At 38.5% G+C, this 14,801-nt stretch overlaps 1 protein-coding gene across 1 annotated transcript; it reads right to left on the bottom strand.

Moving 5' to 3' along the window:
* Positions 1-4,046: 4,046 nt before the first annotated feature.
* LOC307170372 (uncharacterized protein) lies at positions 4,047-12,548 on the bottom strand. The gene is made up of 9 exons (XM_079891461.1): positions 12,459-12,548; positions 12,117-12,223; positions 10,690-10,799; positions 6,921-7,130; positions 5,756-6,802; positions 5,437-5,605; positions 4,363-5,355; positions 4,189-4,248; positions 4,047-4,101 (listed from the first exon to the last, which is right to left on the bottom strand). Exons 5-7 carry the CDS (start codon positions 6,291-6,293, stop codon positions 5,220-5,222), a joined length of 843 nt encoding a protein of 280 aa, XP_079747587.1. The 5' UTR covers positions 6,294-6,802; positions 6,921-7,130; positions 10,690-10,799; positions 12,117-12,223; positions 12,459-12,548; the 3' UTR covers positions 4,047-4,101; positions 4,189-4,248; positions 4,363-5,219.
* Positions 12,549-14,801: the final 2,253 nt, after the last annotated feature.

A 14,801-nucleotide genomic window follows, 5' to 3' on the forward strand; every position in this document is an offset into this window, starting at 1 on the left:
TATTTCATTTTAGTGATATTAAGTTATGTTTGTTGTTTAATTTTATCTGTATTTACCTGCTGCTACTACTTCGACAGAAGCTTTTAGGAGCACAAGAGATCTATTCAGTCTATTCAGGTGTAATTGTAGTACATTACTACATTAAAGTACTGTATATAATACTTAAAATATTGTAGTGTCCAACACTGTTAAAAAAAACCTGTCAAATTTACGGTAAAATACCGGCAGCTGTGGTTGCCAGGAATATACTGTGAAAAAAATGTGGAATCTGTAAAAGACAATACGGTATACTGGTTTTGTAACCCTAAATTTTACAGTAGACAACGTATTTTTTTTACCAAAATCGTGGTAGAAAAAAACAAATATATTTGTCAATTATACAGTAATTTTATGTAAAAAATGCAACTTTCCATAGGTTTTTACGGATATTTGCAGTAAAAAAAAAGTTATAATATAATAATATATACAGTAATTTGTTGTTAATTTAACAGTAATAGGATAGACCCTATTATGGTAAATAACTGTAAAAAAACTGAAATATGTTAAACCTTATTAAAACCTTTGACAGTAAAAAACACAGTGAAATTGTATAACAAATTACAGCATTTTATTTTGACCAGATACATTTTACGGTAAATTCCTGGCAACCACAGCTGCCGGTATTTTACCGCTAAAAATACAGTACAATATGAGGAACATAAATAGTTTACCGTACATTTTACATTTGCAACTGCTAAATATAGAAAAATCTAAAGATGCTCATATATAACCAAGGTAGTGAATATTACTGATAAACAATGAGAAAATTTGACATACCATTTGAAAACAGACTAAACATATAATTTTCTCTATTCCTACCAAACAGCATAGATCTTGAGAATACAGCATGTGTCCATATATATGGCTGGTAATCCATGGAGGAATGAATAAACATGAAACAAAAAATGACCTGCCCCTGACCGATCAACAGTAATGAGTCACTGGGTCCTGCCTTGGTGAAGGAAAGCACTCAGTGGAGTTTCTAATGCGCATGGTGTCGAAGATACAAGCTCTGCAGGAGTACTTCAATGTCCATCAGGAGTTCACTTTGAACTGGCAGGATCCCCTCTGCAGCAAAAAATGGACAAAGTTTCAAAAGTTTGATCAGTGCTTGAGCAAAATGCACAGAAATGAACAAAACGTGCTGTCAAAAACAGATCTAATGATAAATGATTTCTTAGGTGTAAAGTATGCAGTTCTTAAAGGATTAGTTCACTTTTAAAAAAACTTTTGCTGATAATTTACTCACCCCCATGTCATCCAAGATGTCCATGTCTTTCTTTCTTCAGTCGAATAGAAATTAAGGTTTTTGATGAAAACATTTCAGGATTTTTCCCTATATTATGGTCTCCAATGGGACCCAAACGGTTCAAGGTCCAAATGACAGTTTCAGTGCAGCTTCAAAGGGCTTTAAACGATACCAGACGATGAATAAGGGTCTTATCTAGCGAAATGATCGACCATTTCAAAAATAAATAAAAAAGTTTAAGTTTTATAAGCACAAATGCTCGCCTTGCTCTGTTCTGTGATGCGCGTTAGTGACGTCACGTAATACGCAATTACGTTGAAAAGGTCAAGTTGACGTGTTTACAAATGTGCGGAAGGAGGACCATATACACATTTTCAAATGTATTTGTGTCAGTTTATCGTTTAAAATGCCCATTTCGTGTGCATATCCTGGGTGCTTTAATATAAAAAAGCCTAAAAGAAAATTTTCTTCAGGACAGAAATTTTTCAAGCGTGACCTTTTAAACGTAATTGCGTATTACGTGACGTCACGAACGCGCATCACAGAACAGAGCAAGGCGAGCATTTGTGCTTATAAAATAAACTTGTTTATTTATTTTTGAAATGAGCGATCGTTTCGCTAGATAAGACCCTTATTCATCGTCTGGTATCGTTTAAAGCCCTTTGAAGCTGCACTGAAACTGTCATTTGGACCTTGAACCGTTTGGGGCCCATTGAAGTCCATTATATGGAAAGAAATCCTGGAATGTTTTTATCAAAAACCTTAATTTCTTTTCGACTGAAGAAAGAAAGACATGGACATCTTGGATGACATGGGGGTGAGTAAATTATCAGCAAAGGTTTTTTTTTAAAGTGAACTAATCCTTTAAATCTACTTATGTACATTGACAACGCAGCCCTAATCACAATCATAATTTGTTGGAAAACATTGTATTTAAATTTCCTATTGATTTATCATAGAACTTGAAGTTAATGACTGAATGCATGGTGATGAGACCTATCATTCAATCTACATTTTATAGCGTCAGTTTCCTTCATCGTATGAAACTGCTCACCTGGACATGAACCTGAGCTCGGCTGATTAAGATTAGTGTCTCCTGTCCATCTTTCTTTTGCAAAACTTGAATAATACCACTGCTTACCTCTTATTGAATCTTTGGGTGCAGACCTAATTGAAGAGCCTCGTATAAACAGGATGTGATATTTAGGGAAACCAAAGAATACAGGCGCCATCATTTCTGCCAGAAGACTCACAGGGCAACAAAGCTTTCATTGTGGACTGGATAGATCCCTTCTGCATTCAAAAAGAAAACAAAAAGGGCATACACCAGTAAGAACTGATTTTCCTGTTAAAACAAAACTCACCCTGCAATAACGCCATAAAATGCATCCTGGACAGCAGATAACAAAGGCAGAGCACAGAACCTTGTCCTGCCCAAACTTATCTCATTGTCCCCTTGTTTGACTTCAACTCATCCCCCCTCTCCGTCCTCAAGGCACTGAAAGTTCATTAAGAACGTCTATTTAACACATATGGTGTATCTTATGAATATGTTGTTTTTCCTTTTCATGTTTGGTGTCATTTTAAGGGTCACAGTGCGATTGGTAAAATGGTCTTAATTTCATTGCAGTCATTGGTTTAATGAGAAAGATTGAGAACTCAGGAGAATCCTGTATCTCTCTGGTTGATATCTCTTTACAGTATCTCAAGAAACCAGGTGCTACCCCCCTGGGGTACATGGATTGGCCCAACCAACTCTAAACAACATTTGTATAACCCCCTTTTGTTCTGATCTGGTATTTAAGGTGAGGGAACAGAGCAACCTTTGGGACTTTTAACCAGCCCCCATAGTAATGTTTCAGTGCTTTCTGGTTGGGAAGCCCTGACGCATTACTGTGTCTTTGTCAGGAAAACATTACTTACTTTTGGAGTCATCTTTGAGCAAATTATGTCATGTATTTTCTGAATTGGCTTTAATAATTTACTTCTGTAATTGGCATGATATATATTTTACCTGACAAATAAATGTTACATCTTGATTTATTCTGAAGTATTCTGAAATCATTATTTTAATATATTTAAGGAGGCTGGTGCTACCGCAATCTTAGTTAAGGTAGGTCAAACTAAAGGCACATGTATGAATGGAGCAGTAGGCACGTCATCTGGAGATCTTTTGATTTCTGTCTATCACTGGTTTAGCAAGTTGTATGGAAGTGGCTAAATTAAACTACACTCTCTAGTCCGAGTAAGCAGTAGGCGACCGACTTTAGGGGTATTAGCAAACCCTACATCCTCTGACTAAAATCAGAAGTTTGTGTCCGTGAGAAACACGATTTGGTCGACGTGATCTCTGTGCGGCATTGGGTCCATAATGAATTAATAACTGAAAGTATGGGATACTCAGAATAATCAAAGATCTAAATTAATTCATAATCAATGTTTATGATTATTTTCTAATCAGAAATACGATCTAAATTTGATTATCATTTGAAATTGGAGTCAGATTACGCATAGAGCTAAAGTAATAATACTAAAACTAAGTTCCAATAAATTAAGTGAACTTCACTGGAGCGCTGAAAAGACATACACGCTTTAAACCTTCGCCAGACCGTTGGATTCCGTCGTTGGGCCAATGGGTGGTCCTTACACACCATAATTAATAATAACTGACAAAAATAATGAGACAAGAAATTAAAGTAACAAGAAAATAAGTGCAAAACAAGTTTCCCTGTGTTGCAGTGTATAGCTGAATCTTCAGCATGCTTTTCCTGCCATTGTCTTGAAACTGTTTCACCTGTCACTCTCATTTGATGCTGTTTACAAAAACAAAACAGCAATATTGTAAAGGGACAAAGGAAAATGAATTAAAAAAAAAAAAGACTTATGACCTGAAATCTCACCATTTCCTGAGAGTCACAGGTCCTTTGAGTATCCTTATGGTTTCTGCTCAAATTCAGTGTCTGAAAAGGGCAGGAACAAAACAAACCTTTTTAATCATAATAAAGACAAAATAAGATTTAGAGACAACAGAGAAATGTGTAAAATATCTTCTAGAATCTGTTTACTTTACTAACCTTGAAAGAGACTCTCGGGTCTTAGCTGTGTCACCACCCTTAAACCTTAAACACATGCATCAGAAAACCACTGCAACAAAATCTCAGATGTCCTTCACTGACATTTTTATTGTCTTGAACATATTTTGACCTCCACACACTTGCTGCTAGTCAAACATATTGCTTTAAACAAATAAAGGCAAAACAAGCATCTAAAGCTTCTCCTGGCATTATGAAAAAAGAAAGCCAAAACTGCTTAAGCTCTAAAAACTGCTTAAAACTGCTTAAGCACTAAAGTCAACAATTGTATATGAACCATTTTCAGGAAAACATGAATTACATCAATTTCCTGAATTCTTTTAGCAAAAACAGAAAAATGACTGCCTCAATGAATAAATTACAAGAAATGCAATAGCATCATTTTTAAAGTATGACTTTACATAAGTAATCAAGCACACGTGCACATAAGCTTGTGACATCAATTTTGCAGAACCTTACAGCTACAAAATGCTATAATAACAGTTAAAGTCAAGTAATGTTTGTAACAGACAGTGCTGTTTAAATTTCAATGTTAACAGTTCAGTGCAACACTTAACTTGTTTGCTAATTAGGGCAATACAAAATTCAAATAGTTTAAACTCTGTTGTATAGAATATAGAACATCTCAGAAACATCAAGAGTACAGTTCTCAATAACAATCCCTAGTTAGAGGGATTGTTTAAAGATCTAAGATCAAAACCTCTGAAAAGCATGCCTGTGATAACAGAAATCAGGTAAGAGTACTCAATATCAGCTGGGATAACTGAAAACATAAACAACACATTAGTTCCCAGTCAAGGTACAGTTAAGCTGACTGTAACAATCTGTTCAAAATGTCTTTAAACGGTCTCTCGCCACTCGTGATCAGAGAGATCGGCGATGAGGGTGAGTACTATTGGGTTCACATGCAGTGTCTTCTTCTTCTTAAATTTTTCAACTTTTGTTCCCTTCTCTGGGTTAATGTTGAAGAAACACCTTGATAAACACAATAATCCATAATAAAACACTATACAAAGGAAAAAAAAGGGAAAGGCGAGGGAAAAGTAAAAAAATTACCTCTGAAGGAATTCAAGTGTGGAGCCAAGTTCCAGTGGATAGTGGATGTTCAGGCAGTAGTAGCTACCAAGCATCAGACAGATTGCAGAGATGAAGTCAGTTATTTGGTCATTCACGACTTTGTGGTCAATGCTGAGCATGAACAGTCTCGATGCAAAGCAGGAGGATCCTTGGAATGAAATACAAGTGTAAAAGAATTAACTGTAAAACCCCCTTTACCAATCAAATGTGTCTTAAAATAGTGAAAGTGCAGACATTTAATATAGCGTATCCTTGCATTAGCTTAGGTTCTGTGCAGTTGTACTGATTTCCAACTCACCACAAACAATGATACATGGTGTCACAGGCAGGCTTTCCACATGGACTTCTTTTGCCAGACATGTTTCATCAACATAGTGGAAGAGGGTCTCCTCTTTTTCATCGAAATAGGAGAGAAGGAGGAGCATCATATCTTTCACGTCTTCTGAGCAGCCCTTCAGCTGTCCCCTCTGCATTTGAAGCTTTATGACAGCCTCCAAGACACGCTTGCTCTTGTATGCACAAGTGTTTTTCAGAAAGTCCAGAAGCCGTTTTCCCTTCTTTTCCAGACTGGTGAGGAAAGTCTCTTTCAGCAGTACCCCAGTAAGTTCTTCAAAGTGGACTGTCATTCCAATCGCCTGAAACAAAAAAGGCCACTCTTCTATGATGGTTTGCATGTCTGCTCCGCTATTTATTGTTTTGCGCTGAGAGTAGTAGGTGCATTTCATTAGAGTTTTTACTTCTTCATGACTGAAGCTTGTCTGTTCACTGAGAATCTTCATACGTTCTATCTTCTCCTTCTGGGTTTCCAGTGTCTCAGTGACTGGCAAAAACTTCATGTCCCACTTTATGCAGCCATATGTGTCTTGAACAGATGCTCGCTTTTCAGGTGTGACTTCATCGGTGTCATCTGATCCTCCCAGTTTGCGCTTCTGTAACACTGGTGAAGTAGACCTCTTCACATTTTCAATTCGTGCCTGAATCTGTTTTACCAAAGAGTGGTACCCCTGTACTACCACATCCCCCGCAATGACATCCTGCAGTTACTTGGGATACATCGCAACCAGTTTTTTTGCAATTTCAGTCGAGGCTCTTCTAGTTGGAGAGGCACAGGCTTTCATCATCTCCTTCACAATGATGCGGATCATCTCCCTCCGCAATCGAGGCTTTGGTCTTTTCTCTCTCTGAAGACACTGGATCAAGTCTTCTGGAAAGTCTTCACATGGAATTCTAAATTTATCTGCCCAGTCTAGAGAATATATTGGACTGGGTGAGGGGGACGCAGAAAATGAGGAGCAAGAAGATGGAGACGATAGGCTGGCCTGGCTTGAAATGTCCGTATTTGGTGCTGTAAAACAAAATCACAAACGATTCGATTAATTGTACTTTTTGGACCTTGGCCAAAGTATAATAGAAAAAACAGAAAGCCCTTCATGGCTATTGTGCAATGAAATCATAATACTTACTGGTTTGTTTCCAGGCAGCCAGCAGTTTTCTTGCCTGAATTGGTCTCAGGACAGAGTTCAGATCAGTCTCACTGATGAACTGCAAGTCCTCAGATGTCTCCACTCCTAATGATTGTAGTGCCTCCAGTACAATTTCAAGGATTGAGGCAGACAGGTCCGGCAGCACCTTAGTAATGGAACTCCTTATGCTGTCCCCCATTTCCGAGATGTCTGATAAAAGAATGTGAATAAAGGTCAATTTACACCAAATGGTACCTTTGGTGTTAAAATATGAAGCTGATCTTGCTTAATACTACACTTTTATACAGTGTTTCTTAAGTACCAAACTAACAGCCCCATTATTGTGACAGCACACAATGTTTCAATGGAACCATCTGGTACCCATACTTCATGTAAGATGTTAATGGATAGAAATCAATTAAGTCAATGATGCTCACACACTGCATCTTTTCTTTTTCCTTTCTCACTGAGTGCAGATGATACTGAGAATGGTATTCTGTCACGTGCACCGACACCAGAAAATAAACACTGTCATTCTTAAAGGGGGGGTGAAATGCTCATTTTCACTCAATCTCCTGTTAATCTTGAGTACCTATAGAGTAGTATTGCATCCTTCATATCTCCAAAAAGTCTTTAGTTTTATTATATTTATAAAAGAAAGATAGGCTGTACCGAGTCTTTCCGGAAAAAAACGAGCGGCTGGAGGCGGGCCGTGTGGGCGAAGCTAAAGCTGTGCTAACGCACCGAGCTAGTAACAACACACAGAGACATTTGAAGCAGTTTTACTCACCGAACCTTTATCATTGTGACCAGGGGCGGACTGGCCATCTGGAGCACCGGGACTTTTCCCGGTGGGCCGCTGGCCAAAGTGGGCCGGCCCACCCGGTACACATATACTAGCCTATATATATATATATATATATATATATATATATATTTTTTTTTTTTAAATGACGGAAATCATTACATTTATTTTCTAGCAAATGGATGAGTGAGAGACGATCGCGCGGCCGCGGCCGACAAGTGTTTTGTGAGTGGATTGCACTCCCTCCCTGTTAATTAGTTTGGTCTACTCCATTGCGTATCTTGAAACACGCCCCCTTTCACGTCCTGGAACACACCAAGCCGACGCCGATGAACTAGCGCTGATGAAAGCCGACTGTGTTGTCGCGTCGCGGGAAAAAAAGCTGCACTTGAACACACCGAGAAAACTACAGCCGGCTGTCAGCTAGAATGCGCGTTCTGCGTCTGCGTGTAAATGAGACAACGGTCTATTTCTACAGATATATTCATATTCATCATTCAAAAAGAGAAACGGACGCTGCCGGCTGCAGATAAGTTACACAAACTGTAAACAAGCAGTGCGTGCTTACCGTTTTGAATATCAATCCTGCAAAACACTTTCTTTATTCCACTCCGCTCATGTTAATATTGAAATATTCGCCAAGGAACACTCAGGTAACATGACGTGACATTAGAACAGCCTTCTGTAGCGTTTTGACTTCTTTGCTCGCTGTTTTGCTATTATTATCGTGCACTGACTTGTTCACTAACCAGATAATTATTTTATAATAATTTATATAATTATTATAATTGTCCATGTATGACAAGAGGAAGTAAAGAAAAGGTGGAGCTGAAAGGTTACGTTACGTGTTAAAAAAAGAATTAGAGGTAGATGCTGTGAAATGCTTCAAATTAACATATTATAGGCTTAATAATGTTGCGTTTCTTAATGTTCTTCTGTTTGTTTCCCTTTGTTTTACAAATATGACCTAATATATGTTGTTACTTAAAATTAATGTTTAAATAGCATTTATTGTTGTATTGTGTTATATTTTTATTAGGGCTGGGGAAAGATGAATCGCGATTAATCGCATCCAAAATAAAAGTTTGTGTCTACGTGATATATGTGTGTGTACTGTGTATAATTATTTTGTATTGGCTATATAAATACACACTTGCATGTATATATTTAAGAAATATTTATTTATATATAAAATATTTTAAATTATAATATAAATTATATATAAATATATACAGTATATACATGCAAATATTTCTTAAATATATACATGCATATTTGTGTGTATTTATATATACAAAATAATTATACACAGTACACACGCATATATCACGTAGACACAAACTTTTATTTTGGATGCGATTAATCTTTTCCCAGCCCTAATTTTTATGCTATAAGTGGTGTTAAAAAATATTCTGCACATCATTGTGCCAATGTGTTATGATGTGGGATATGGTGGGCTGCTGTGGGCCAGAAAGTCCAGGGCCACTTTTTGGTCCCAGTCCGCCCCTGATTGTGACTGCTCGATCCTTAAGCATTAGGCGATCTGCAAATCCGTCGATCTGGGCTTTGTTTATAAAACAATCATCGTCGAAATGCAGGGAACAAACAGTCTACACAACTCCGTTTATGCTCAGGAAAAACAAACTCCATCCACGGGTTCCTTAACGCTGGGTTCTTTGGGAATCTGTGCAGGGTTGTCTTGCCCTGGCAACCAAAAACACACTTCTTTGGTGACATTGACTTCCCAAAAGCCGGGCAGGGCGCTTTGATGGCGAACTGCTTTCGCTCTCTTGCTCTGGTGTATGAGTGCGCGCGCGGCCGCGATCTTACCGGAGAAGTGCCCTTAGGACCCATATAAGGAAATTCCGCTACATCTGACGTCACACATGCCCATACTCGAAAAAAACTTTCCGAAACTTGTGACAAACCGGAAGGACAATTTTTGGCACAGAAATACTCCTTCAAACGTACAATTTAATTTTTGAAACTTTGTCCATGTTTAGCATGGGAATCCAACTCTTTAACAGTGTAAAAAACTCAGTATGCATGAAATAGCATTTCACCCCCCCTTTAATCAAAATGAGAACTACTTCACCAAACTCAACAGAGTCAGAGCCCCCTGTGACAAGGAAGTGTCCTTTCTTGTACTGTGTTCCCTTGTACATCATTTCTACTGTGACCTTTGTATTGGTTTCAGTAAAGTCAAACATTTGGACTGCATCTTGAATGGCTTTACTGTACAGCACTGAGTGAAATGGAGAACCATCTTTGACTTTCAAGACAGATTGACACAATGAACCTGCTGCTAGATAGGCCTGAAACATCTGATGTCTTTCAGAGAGTGTATGGCAGAGGTTTTTGAAATTTTTCAAATTTCTGGCACATCTCTTGAAATAACTGTGCTTACTTTCAAAGCGCATTGTCCATAATCTTATCAGTGGGCCAAATTTCAGAATCAGTGCTGGGTAATGGCGTAGAAAATGGTGTTTTGGTCTCAGGTTGCATTCTGGGAACAGAGCTTTTCTTGACTCTAAATATTCTTGAATAAGAATATCAAGATATGCTACCTGAGCCACTGAAATTTTCTGAACACACACCATGTCTACAATATCTTTCAGCTGCAGAGTTAAGTTCCACACATCATCTGTGGGGTCTATCACTATGTCTCCAACTATGAGAGGAAGCAATCGGAGGAAGTTCCAGTTCTGTACAGCCTGTCCTGAGAGTTTAGCTGCTTGAGGGCTGACCTCAGATGGCTTTGTAGAAGCATCAGAGGCATGGTAACTAAACTGTTTGATGCGTCGGTTCAGAGTGGAGTAAGTGAACCATGCTTTTTTCTTTATGAAGTACTTCAGATACAGTGCCACATCATAAGCCAAAACTCACTCAAAGATATCGTGACCTAGACATGGTGGCAAGCCTGGCATACAAACGTTGAAGTATTTGAGTGAATTGAACACTGACCTGAACTTTACTCCTTCGACGTCTGGTGTATTATCAATCTGGAGGCGATCAACAGCAGAGTTGTAGTTCTCTTTGGTACGTTCTGGTCCACACAGATTTGGGTCAGCACCCTGAAATTCAGATTTCGTTATCAGGCAGTACCTGCAGAAGTACTTTGAAGAACTAAAATTTTCAGTGAAGCCACCAATACAGTGAGAACCCAGATTATCACCAGCAATGCAAAACAAAGTTCCTTTGACTCTAGTTTCATCTGATGCAACAATCCCACTGTCCTCCAATTCTTTCAAGTCTGCTAGTAATTCAGAGAACACATTAGCATAACCAAACTCTTTAAAATCTTTCTCCCTGCACAGTAAGACAAGAGACATGTGGTCTGTGTCTGAGCGTACATGAAGTGGCAAGTTTGCCACTGATGCATATACAGCTAATACCTTGTGTTTTGTCCTTGCAGAGCCTAACGACTTCAAAGGCATCCTGGTAGAGTACTAGCTTGAGGCATGATGGGTTTTGACCAAAAAAATCATTTGATTTAAACAGCTTACTATCACTTATGTCACACAGAACATCAGCAGGAGGCTCAGTAGAGGGCTCTTCTGATTTCTGCCACAGATCAGACTCTAGCAGACATCTCAAAGTCTCTCTTAAAGGCACATTATTGGCAAACCTATCTTTTCTGTTTTCATCTCTCCCTAAAAATATTTTCTTTGGTTCCACATAGTTGAAGGCTTTTTTAAAGGTCTGAGCTCTGGAGTACACTGTCCTCAATGGCCCGGTATGACATGCAGAAAACAGATCATAGCTTTTGACAGACTCGCAGACTTTGTTGATGTCCTCCTCTGATAATGATGTGTCATCTTTTAATAGTGATGCAAGTTTACCCAAAATGTATGTCTGTCCCAACTCATGTAAGTTCTGCATTTCCTCCACAATGTTCTGTATGGTTGAAGCAGGCAGTAGAAACTGACCCTGCAATTTTAAGTAGAATTGTGAAACGTTTCTCCGAAAAAGATCACAGAATTCAGGGGACATTTCCATGTTATCTTCATCTGTAATAGACTGCAGCAGGCTCAGAAATCAAGGGTACAAAGTCATCTGATGTGGTTGGAACAGATGATGATTGGCATGCAGACTCTCTATATAAATCACCAATGCTGCTGTCTGAAAACTCTCTGTGTTTACGTGACATGTGGGCAGTAAAAGATGATTTAACTCTAAAGGTATTTGTGCATCCTCTTACTGGACAAGTGACCACGTGTCCTTCCACAATATGGCTCTTCAGATGAGCTATTAACTCTTTAGAGTTTTGACACTGACGTTCACACATCGCCATTGCACATGTAAACGCAGAAACCACCGCCACACCAGTGACATGGGTAACTTTAGGGGCAGAGTGTCTTCGGTAAAAATGAGCCTTAAACGCGCCATACCTGGTGTATGTCTGCTTGCAGTCTGCTTCAATACACCGAAAGAAACAACGTGGCTCATTCCGATGCAGTTTACAATAAAGCACGTAGCCCCTTGATGACTGAACTACCTTACCACAGAAATTACAGGTTAACATATCTCCATGTACTTGGGTAATTCCTCCCTAGCAAATTAAGCACGCCAAACACAGAAGCTAATCAAGAGCAATGCTTCCATCGCCACAGTAATGCAAACTAAATTCACAACCTCACTCATAAAAAACGAACTCCTAAAATTATCTATAAAAGCTGGGCTGGTGGGTTTTTATAACAGAGATAACTTAAAGTTGCATGTACTCACCTCACCTCGAATTAATTGTAAGCTGCCAGGATGTCTACAAATTCCGAAGATGCTGTGGTCCAAGCAGCTAAAAATGGCGCTAATACGAGTTCAAAACTGCGGCCATTATAATTAACAGCTGTCAAAATGATAAAGAAAGATTAAATCGTAATAACAAAGAAAATCAAATCGTTTCAAAATCAAAACGCGGCGCGGGTGTTTTTATATGAATGTATCTGAAGTGATCTGACAGTCTTTGGAAAAGTTTCTTTGTTATTACGATTGAATCTTTCTTTATCTTCCCTGAGGTCTTTTAGGTTTCGTAACATTAGACATTTTTTATCCGGCGTGTTTGTAGCTGCAGCTGTCGTAACTAGAGCCGAGCTGGCAACCCGGATGCCGAAACACTACTGACTTCGTGATTGGTAGATAGGTGGAGGGTGGCGCATCAGGCCAAAACAAAACATGACAACATCAACATCAGTTGAGGGCTGCAACATCACTTTTTAAATGACAGTATCCTGGCCGGACTACTGTTGTCAGTGGTATAAGTATTTGAAATTAACATGATTTCTTAATGTCTAGTGACATATCAGGGCCATTTTATGATTAATTGAAATACATTTCTTACATACGGTTACTTTAAATTAGCAAGATAAAAGAAAACCTCTTTTTCTCACTTCCACTGTGCTCTGGAATGCGGAGGGTGGGAGGAAGGGAGGGAGCTGAGTACACACATCCTGATGTCAGAAAGAACAGAATGTTTTTCAACTTTAGTTAAATTAGCAATATATTTATTTTATATTATGTTTTATATATTTATTTTATAAAAATTATTAGTGTGAAATATAGGCTACATCAGGGGTGTCAAACTCAGTTCCTGGAGGGCCACAGCCCTGCAGAGTTTAGCTTCAACCCTAATTAAACACACCTGATCAGCTAATCAAGTCCTTCAGGCTTATTTGAAAACTGCAGGTGTGTGTGTGTTGAAGCAGGGTTGGAACAAAATTCTGTAGGGCTGTGGCCCTCCAGGAACTGAGTTTGACACCTGTGGGCTACATCATTAATAGAAAATATATTTGTATCACTTCCAGAGGGAGGCAGGGAGGGAACTGCAAACTGATTAATGCATATAACACACATAGATCATTACCATTATGTTCTTTTTCAGTCTTGCTAAATATCCAGGGTCTTGAATTTGCCTCAATTCCAGTACAACCTGGTTCCCAAATGCTGTTAATGCATCTGGAGTTGGTTGAACATCTACTTTAGCAGCCATCCTCTTTAGGACTTCAAGCTTCTGCAGCTCTACATCCGTTTCTGGCATCCTCTTGCGTTTCCCTCCCCTGGTGCTAAAAACATTTTGCGCAGCCATCCGGTCAGTTGAGGCAGTCGAAGGAGTTTCCTCAACAGCTGTGGGTGAATCTCCTTCATGTGATGATTCAACTGAAGCTGTACATGATGGGCTTGGTGCTAAAGGTGAGTCCGGTATTGATTCCGAAAGATCCTGCTCCTCTGCGTCACCCAGCTCTCTGAATGAAGCACCAAGCTGGAAGAGAGATGATTATGAAAGCTACTGGTAACACTTTATTTTACATTGTCCTTGTTAAATACAGGTGCTTCCCAATAAATTAGAATAACTTGAAAAAGGTCATTTATTTCAGGAATTCAACTTAAAATGTGAAACTAATATATAGACTCATTGCATGCAAAGTGAGATATTTTTTAAAACCTTTATTTGTTATAATTTTGATTATGGCTTACAGCTTGTGAAAACCACAAAATCAAAATCTCAGAAAATTAGAACATTACATGAAAACACACAGTAGTTACACAGTAATCCCATGGTCATTGAACCCTATGATTGAACCAGGTTTTTGTTATTTTGGCAGTGTGGACAGGTGCAAATCCTGCTGGAAAATGAACTCAGCATCACCATAAACCAGGAAGACGGCTGCGTTGACTCTACGCAGCCGTCTACCAGGACATTTAGAGCACTTTATGCTTCTTTCAGCAGACAAGCTTTATTGGTGATGCTGAGTTCATTTTCCAGCAGGATTTGCACCTGCCCACACTGCCAAAAGAACCAAAACCTGCTTCAATGACCAATGATTTTGATTTTGTGTTTTTCATAAGCTGTAAGCCATAATCAGCAAAATTATAACAAATAAAGGCTTGAAATATATCACTTTGCATGCAACGAGTCTAGATAATATATTAGTTGCACACTTTAAGTTGAATTTCTGAAATAAATGAACTTTTTCACGATATTCTAATTTATTGGGAAGCACCTGTACATTACATGTACTTACCATAGTAATTAAATTATGTCCAATTACATAAACCTTCACCAAAACCTAATCCTACCC

The sequence above is a fragment of the Squalius cephalus genome (genome assembly GCF_949319135.1).
Source record: "Squalius cephalus genome assembly, chromosome: 13".
Lineage (NCBI taxonomy): Eukaryota > Metazoa > Chordata > Actinopteri > Cypriniformes > Leuciscidae > Squalius > Squalius cephalus.

Coding starts and splice junctions, on each gene's coding strand:
- LOC307170372 (XM_079891461.1), bottom strand. CDS start 6,293: ATGAAGTTTTTGCCAGTCACTGAGACACTGGAAACCCAGAAGGAGAAG. Junction 5,606..5,755: donor ACCATGTATCATTGTTTGTG/GTGAGTTGGAAA, acceptor TTTCATTCCAAG/GATCCTCCTGCTTTGCATCG. Junction 5,356..5,436: donor ACACTTGAATTCCTTCAGAG/GTAATTTTTTTA, acceptor GTGTTTATCAAG/GTGTTTCTTCAACATTAACC.